At 57.4% G+C, this 7,592-nt stretch overlaps 4 protein-coding genes across 4 annotated transcripts; 1 reads left to right on the top strand and 3 right to left on the bottom strand.

Annotated features, from left to right (window-relative positions):
- Nucleotides 1-16: 16 nt before the first annotated feature.
- On the bottom strand, nt 17-443 carry SPRG_17062 (hypothetical protein; the record flags this gene model as incomplete). Its single annotated transcript, XM_012356354.1, has 1 exon — nt 17-443. A coding segment is annotated over one exon (427 nt), but the record flags the coding sequence as incomplete, so codon positions are not given.
- Nucleotides 444-1,031: 588 nt separating this feature from the next.
- SPRG_17061 (hypothetical protein) lies at nt 1,032-3,951 on the bottom strand (the record flags this gene model as incomplete). The annotated part of the gene is made up of 20 exons (XM_012356353.1): nt 1,032-1,226; nt 1,277-1,336; nt 1,382-1,435; nt 1,485-1,523; nt 1,689-1,739; nt 1,789-1,827; nt 1,874-1,948; nt 1,994-2,017; nt 2,067-2,108; nt 2,156-2,185; nt 2,233-2,280; nt 2,325-2,372; nt 2,420-2,479; nt 3,004-3,182; nt 3,231-3,272; nt 3,319-3,408; nt 3,459-3,509; nt 3,559-3,627; nt 3,686-3,781; nt 3,835-3,951. The coding sequence occupies 20 exons, from the start codon at nt 3,949-3,951 to the stop codon at nt 1,124-1,126; spliced, it is 1,317 nt and encodes a 438-aa protein (XP_012211743.1). The 3' UTR covers nt 1,032-1,123.
- A 1,387-nt stretch (nt 3,952-5,338) lies between these two features.
- Nucleotides 5,339-6,588, bottom strand: SPRG_17060 (hypothetical protein; the record flags this gene model as incomplete). The annotated part of the gene is made up of 8 exons (XM_012356352.1): nt 5,339-5,379; nt 5,513-5,672; nt 5,720-5,761; nt 5,807-5,887; nt 5,929-5,979; nt 6,041-6,115; nt 6,162-6,287; nt 6,337-6,588. The coding sequence occupies 8 exons, from the start codon at nt 6,586-6,588 to the stop codon at nt 5,339-5,341; spliced, it is 828 nt and encodes a 275-aa protein (XP_012211742.1).
- Nucleotides 6,589-7,142: 554 nt separating this feature from the next.
- On the top strand, nt 7,143-7,588 carry SPRG_17059 (hypothetical protein; the record flags this gene model as incomplete). The annotated part of the gene is made up of 2 exons (XM_012356351.1): nt 7,143-7,360; nt 7,408-7,588. The coding sequence occupies 2 exons, from the start codon at nt 7,143-7,145 to the stop codon at nt 7,586-7,588; spliced, it is 399 nt and encodes a 132-aa protein (XP_012211741.1).
- Nucleotides 7,589-7,592: the final 4 nt, after the last annotated feature.

Here is a 7,592-nt window from a genome sequence, read left to right as displayed (position 1 = left end):
ACGCGATCGGCGAGACGGCACGGCGGACGCCAGTCAAACGGGCGGATCGCGCACATGCCCGCGCTGTGTACGTCGCCGAGGCAGTCGTCGAGGTACGACGTCGTGAAGCGGTGCGTGATGCGCTCGGCGAGCCACGCGTACTCGTAGTTGCAGATCGAGACGACGAACGAGCAAAGGTAGATGGGCGCCGAGCGCGGACCAAGGACGAGGTACACCGTGACCGCGGACCCGAGGAGGATGCCCGAGATAAGGCGCTGGATAAGGTTGCTCGTCTGGAGGAGCGCGACGAGCTTGTACTGCGACGTCGGCGACTTGTGGGGCACAAAGGTCGCGGTCTGCGTCTTGATCTGCGCGGCCTGCATCTCGACCTGCGCGAGGTCGTCCTCGATGTCGGCCGTGAGCTGGCCGCGCACGACCACGTCGTAGTCGGCCCGGACCGTCATGCTGGTTCTGCTTCGGGTGGTTTCTGCGAAATAGACGCAAAAGGCAAACTCGCTCAAATCAGACGGCAGCCTGTTTTTGAATTAGCTTGGAGTTTGTATACAAGGGATACCACACGGGTGCTCGCGCCAGTCGACGCACCGTGGGACTTCAACGCAAACACGAAGACGAGCGCAGGAGCTTTCGGCTTCCTCAGCGCCTCGCCCAGTCTCCTACGGGATAAGCATCAACAATTGCTTCGTCGTCGTAGCTCGACAGCGTAGTAACTTGGTCGATCGTTGGAGCAAGCGTCGTCCACGCGAGTCGTCGAACGTGGCACGGCTGATTCGGACTAGCCAGCTCCCAACACACAATAATGTCCACAAGGTAGAGGCTCATGATGATGGCGCCTCGGAAGTATAATGGGTACTAGTAGTACAGATGATTGGTCTGATATGTCGACGACACATTTCGATGCGGCAACTTGTTGGGTGCGGAAATGCTTGCATCACGTGACCTAGCTCCCATCACCGTGACCCCCATTGGTGCCAGCTCGTGCACCAACTCCATGTCGGACGCCTGCAGCTAATATTTGTACTAATTTATCAAGGGGAGATACCCTTGCTCACATGCACACGGCGATGTGTTCGGTGGGTAGGGTTGCATTATCATCATCCGTGTAGTAAATAGTCGTCGTCGTCGACTACGAAAAGCTACCGTCCGTTTTCAGCCGCGTGTCGGCCAGCGCAATGCGCTCAAAGTCGTTCATGCGACTCATTTCCGTGCGCCTCGCAATCGCTTGCTCCCTAGTCGCCCCCAAAGTGGGTCCCCGCGTCGTCCTTCGAGGTGTACATACCCCAAAGACGCATCGCGCGGCGCCTTGGCACTGCCACTCGTGCTACTGCTGCTGGAAGCCCTGCAGAACCGTTTGGTGACGAATCAACAAGGTCGATCGACATACAAAGAGACGGAGGCTCGGCGAAGGCGCGACGCGGCCACGGGGGCCTTGGCATCCCTACCATGCTCGTCGTGAGCGTGTCGATTGCAGGTATCAAAGCGTCCACATTATCTTGGTGCCGAGGAGGTCCTTGGTCTTGGAGCCGCTACACGCGTCGTCAGATTCGCGGATGGCAACCGAGCACATGCCTGCGCATGAGCGTCGCCAGCTTGGGCGTCGGGCTGCGACGCATCGGTGGCGGCGACTCCTTTGGTCTACTCGTTCTTGAAGCCTCGATGCTCATGCGTTCCGTGGTTGCATTGATTGGTACCCCGGGGTGTCGCTCTCTGTTGTTGCACTCGGTGCATCGGCGGTCGTCAGACTAGATTCCATAGCGTCGTTTTTCGAGGTATCCACATAGGCTAGCCGACCTGAACTTGGCTTTCGACTCGTCCTGCAAGAGAGTGCTCCTACAAAAACCAAACGTACAACATGACACCAAATTTGAAGTAATACTTTTCATTGATGGGCAAGAGCTGGTCAGGCGTCATGAGCTTGGGGGCGTCCAGTAGTGACGACGCTGTCTCGGTGCTGCTACGATTTCTCTATCCAGTCTTGTGCGCATGATCTACGTACCCTGCAAATTCTTTGATCTTGCAACTACGCACACAACAAGGTGACGTGGCGATTGCAATCCCGTCCCGTCTACCTTCGCACATGGCTGCTTGGCTTGCCGAGTTGGGGTGCAGGTCTACACATATTGCAGTCGAGGTCGAAACCAAGAAGCACGCAGCGCACGCGTCATCCACGGGCAGTGTCACCGCCGCTCTACCATCCAGCGCCTGGTTTTTCAAGCATTGTATCAACGGACGTACGAGGCAACGAGAAGCGAATGGTGGCGTGCAGCGGGCATGTGGCGGTGTCTACCACACATCCAACACTTTATTTTGGCGGGAACGTAACATACCGGCGCAAGCGTGACGTGAATTTGACGACGAGGGCATCGACCGCGCTGCTACACGCAAGTCGGTGGGACAACCTTTCCGATCCGTTTTGTTCTACCTCGTGGCGAGGCGAGGCGGGGACGAGCTCTCTGCGGTGGAGAGCGCCGACATGGACGCGCTAGAGATACATGAAGCGAGCATGTTGGTCGCTTCGCCACCTCGTCGACAGCTTGGTTGTGGCATCGCGGGGACTTTTCGTGAAAAAGCCGTCCCTACACGTGTCGCTTCTTAGCAGTGCGTACAGCCCGAGGAAGATCGCGAACTTTGGCAAGCTCTCTGGATTCAACTTGAGGCTTTTGGGTTTCTCGCTGCTAGGTACACCACTGCTTTCATACGGTAGGTGACAAGGCATGGTGGTATTGATGTACCTCGACGACGACTTGGTGTGGCCAACGTCACTGCAACACTCCTTTTAGCTCGGCAGAGGTGTCTCTTCTACCTGTTGCTAGAGAGCGCTGGCATTGCCACGTCAAATCGAACGCTGAGTCGCTTTCTACACCGCACCCTTGGACCTCCTCCGTTCACCGCAGGACGAAATACGTTGGCGTTGTCGCGGCGCCAAGAGTGCTTGCGGTCGTTGACGGCGCAGAAATCGACCTATGTGAAGATATTGGCGTCGGTGCGGTCCGTCATGGACGTCACGTTGTCCGTGGCGATGTCTCCGAGGGTTGGTCGGCTGTTGCCACAGGTGTCGCCACGACGGCGGCTTCGAGATGCCGTCGGATCTTGGCCGTGTTGTCTTCGTACTGCGAGAAGTACGACTCGTCTTCGTCCTCGTCCGGGTGCCGCGCCGACGACGTCTTCTTGCTCGTGGACGGCGCCTACTCATGGAAGATTACGCGACGTTTGCTGCACGCACAGCGTATTACCAGTGGCAATAGAAACGGAAGGTAGTCGCCCAGTGTGATTTCCTAATACGATGAATGGCACCGGAGGTCGTTACCTCGACGTATGTACAATGGATTTGAGACGGGTCGCGTCGATCGTTTCGAGCGCGATGAGGATGCGCTTGGCTTTGATCGAGTGCAGCGCGGACTTTGGCAGTGTCTACTCCATCATCGCATTCATCCCACACGCTCGACACGGATGCGTGGTACGTGGCGAAGGAGCCGCTCAAACTGTTCGATGAGACGTCCGACGTCGACGTCCTATATCAAAAGCGCATTGACAAAGAGCTGCACAGTGCAAGTGTGTTACTGTCTCGAACACTTCGGCCGACGTTGAAAGTCGGCGCTGGGCGAGCCGGGCGGTCGGCTTGTGCCGCAACTACAATATATGCATATCCTTGCGTGACGCCGCGTCCATTTCTCTTCCATTGCCGCACCGATTGAATCGTTGCTTGAAGCGTTGCAAGGTTGGCTTCGACGTCGGCGATCGCGAGCACCAAGGCCGCGTTGTTGGTCACGAGCTCCTTCTTGCCCTGTAGTGTGGTTGGTCTGACTCGCTAGCCAGATAGACTCCGTCACTGATAACTTGCTCATGAAGGAACACCGTTTTGGAAAAGACCGCACCCATGGAGGGCCTTTGGTCGAGGCTGTCGCGCACGAGCTTGGCGTCCGACTGGGCGATGCCTTCGAGGCTCTGGATCATCGCTCGCTTAATACTCACGTCGGCTTGAAGCTGTTGCGTGTGCGCCTCGGCGGCTTCGAGTTGCTGTGCCAGCGAAAGCGGCTTCTGGGCCGTACCGTCACCACGGGTCAAGAAAGGCCAAGACAAGAGGAACGAAGGAATGGAAATACACACGATGGTGCGCAAGAAAAACGATATAGAGGTTGGCGTAGCGTGCCGAGCTTGGGTGTTGTGACGGAGATGCTGGCGCGGCGCTTTCGATCACACGACCTAAAGCACAGTGCGCCTGAGAGGAGCGCGCCGGGTGCATCGAGTCGTACATGGCGATATAAACAGGCTTTGCCGGTTATGTACCGGTTACACCGGCACCTTATCCGCCATTAGGTCTGGGAGAGTTGAATCTCGAGATGCTATCGACGTCGTGTACCTTTGTTGGGTCCATAATGCGACGGGCCGCTATACACAACGCTCCTGGTCATCCTGCCTGACATTCATCGCTGGCATGAACTTCCACGCGTCGAGCCGAGATCAAATGACTCTTTTCATCTTTGCTTGTTGCGCGTTTTCCCCCATCCGCGCGCTCCTAGTACCTCGGTCACCGCGGCGTCGATCTGAGCTGGACCAGCTAAGAAGTCGTTGAACTCGGCTACTGAGATTACTTCGTACAAGCCCGCAATCAGCAAGTGTTCTCTTGACGTGATGGTATGAGCACCTTGCTGGGCGCCATCCACACGTGCTGCGTACGGCCAGTCTCGAGCTCCGGGCCCGACGCTGCGAGATCCAGCGACGCGATTCCATGCTAGGGACAGGGTAGGTCTGGGGTTTGAAGAGCCCACGGATGCGACGGAATCAATGCGCCCAAGTGCATTGCAGGATTCACTGGCAGCAAGTCGGTAGCGCCAGTATCAGCCCCAAAGTAAAGATGTTTCGACTCTGTACACGGCAAGCGCCGGTCCAGTGTGCGATCGTATGATCAAGGGGAGCAAGAACGTCGTTGTGCAAGGCGGCTCGAAGCAAAGTACACGCGACCGAATCGTGAACGAGACTCGCTCCGTCAACGCTCTGTGCCACTCGATGCGCCTCAGTCGATGGACACAACACCAAGGCGACGACTCAAAAGACCACTTATGTGTTGGACCGCGGCGTAGTTGAGCTAGCGACGGACGGACTGAGGGACGCTCGGCGTTGCAAGTTGTGTCTACACATCCATGAAGATCTTTGACACACGTTTGAAGAACGAATGTACTCGGGTGGGTTGACACTCGCTTGCAGCGCAACGTACTTCCTACTCTCCGAACGGTGAGTGGAAAGGCTCAATCGTGTTACCATGCAAGCGGCTTGAGGCGCAGGGACGGCAGGGACGTCTTTTTGCCAGACGGCGCCCAAATACGCGGTGCCCTTCCTAGCTTTAGTCCCAGCGCCGAGCCGCAGGACTCCTTGGGCATGACGCTACCCACAAGGAGGTCAATGTGTGTAGCATGTTCCAACAGCGGCGCCACGCACGCAAGGTCCCCGGTCGTCGCGTTCGCATCCTCGTCGTCGCTTTTGCCCGCCCCGTCGGATCTAGAGATGGCATCGCGACGGAGATGGAGGTTAGGGTCCACGTACGACGAGTCGCTTGACGCTCCGAGGGCGTCGTACTCGAGCTGCTCGAGGGGCGTGAGTGCGGCAACTGGCAGAACCGGCATGGTGGCTCGGCGCACGACCTTGCTGTACACCCGCTTGTGCAGCGTCACACTGACCTATCGCAGATCGTCACCAGTCGACGTGCATTTCTCGCGCGTCGCACCGGTAGCAGCTTGATGGGCAAGTAGGCGACGAGGATCTCGCTCTAGGCTAGATGCAGCCACGTCTTTTGATATCTTTGCGGACATACCATCGCGGTGAGGTGGGTGGGCCGTAGCGTGCTCAGCGTCAGGTGCTTGGACTTGAGCACAAACCGTCGCTCGGGTGTGTGCTGCACGCAATCAGACACGCGCTGAGCGACACTGTACGTACTTGACTCAGGATGTACTGAAAGTCCTCCATAATCGCGTGCACGTCTTCAACCTAAGGACTCGAGGGAGTACTTGATACTGGCACAACCGTGGCGTGGAAGCTACTGTCGTACGGTCTCGACTTCAAAATCCACTTTGCGCATCGACAATTGTTCGTCGAAGAGCCGCTGGACACTTGTCGCGTGCGACTAGACACACAGCTGTGTACATGTTGTCGTATACACCACCTCGTACCTCGATGGCGGCCTCGTACTGCTTCAGCAGCGCACCAATCGCGTCATCAACTAGCGATATCTTCTCGTCCAAGGCGTCGTTCTCCGCCTGTAGCTTGTTTACGATCGACTGACTCGCATCCAATTTCTACACGCGCGCCTCGAGATGCGAACGAGAAGAAGAGACGACGACGGACGCTGCGAATGCTGTCGGTGCGAGTGAGGTGCACGAGGTCCTTCTTGATGAGGCGCTTCATCTGCAGCGTGTGCACCGCGTGCATTTTGGCCACCTGGCGCTCGGCGTGCTTGATGCGCATGGCTTTCATCTTGAGCTCGATTTGCATCGCGGCGATCGCATGGGCCGCCGCCTCGTTCCGCGACGTCGCGTGCTGGATGCGCGTGTGGAGCTGCGCCTTGAGCGACGCCGTGCGACTCGTCAAGGCCAACATCCGAAGCAGCGAATCCAAGCTGGCATCGTAATACATCATGGATCAAAAGGATATGTTTCCGCGGTCGTCGCATCGGCGTGGCCCCGCGACGGCATGTAATGCTAACGTTAGAATGCGCGCGAAATAGCAAGAATAGACGACCTATCTGCGGTGCCTGAAACGAAGTGGGTAGAAAAGGTCAACCAGCGACGGTTCGTTGCCACATCCAGTGCTGACTTTTCTACGAGTCTGTTGGCGTTGGCGAGCTCCAGCCTAGGTACCCGTCGGCGAGAGGTTGTTGAAGACCGCCAATCGATCGATGGCAAGGGTGTTCAAGCAGGTAGGTAGCACTACCTGGTGCTTGAATGCAAGCGTGTCCTGTCAGCGACCAAGTCGGCCTTCAGCGTCGCAGCACAAGGAGCGAGTACTCACTCTACTCGACTGTCGACTGACCGAGGTGCCAACGGAGTACAATATTTCCATGTCGGTGGCGGGAAGATCCATTACTCGTGGCGTGTATCCGGATAACACCGGATAACGAATCCAAGCGCCGGCAAGCCACGCAAGCGGGCAGCATGACGACGCCGATGTTTGCGATGATCTGCGCCAACAACGTCAACCGCAGCACGGAGGCCCATGACCACCTGCACGCTGCGGGCCTGCGCGTGTGCTCCTTCGGCGCCGGCAACAAGGTGCGCTTCCCGGGCCGCAGCCGCTACGAGCCGCACATCTACGAGTTCTTCACGCCGTACGAGGTCATGTACCGCGAGCTCAAGGCCGAGAACGAAGCGCTGTACGCTATCTCGACGCTTGCTAATGAGGCTCACGAAGACTACGTAGCTTTCGCCACAATGGCGTGCTGGCCATGCTCGAACGCGACATTTTGACCAAGAAGGCGCCGCAAAAGTGGCAGGACAACTCGACGACCGACCTCGCGCAGCTCGACGTCGTCGTGTGCTTTGAAGATCGCATCTTTGACATCGTCCTCGAAGGTAGTCTTCCGATCGCCATGCTGCTCTGACGCC

This window comes from Saprolegnia parasitica, assembly GCF_000151545.1.
Source record: "Saprolegnia parasitica CBS 223.65 unplaced genomic scaffold supercont2.442, whole genome shotgun sequence".
Lineage (NCBI taxonomy): Eukaryota > Oomycota > Saprolegniomycetes > Saprolegniales > Saprolegniaceae > Saprolegnia > Saprolegnia parasitica.
The sequence above is the reverse complement of the archived record's forward strand: the minus strand, read 5'-3'. Positions and strand labels throughout refer to the sequence as shown.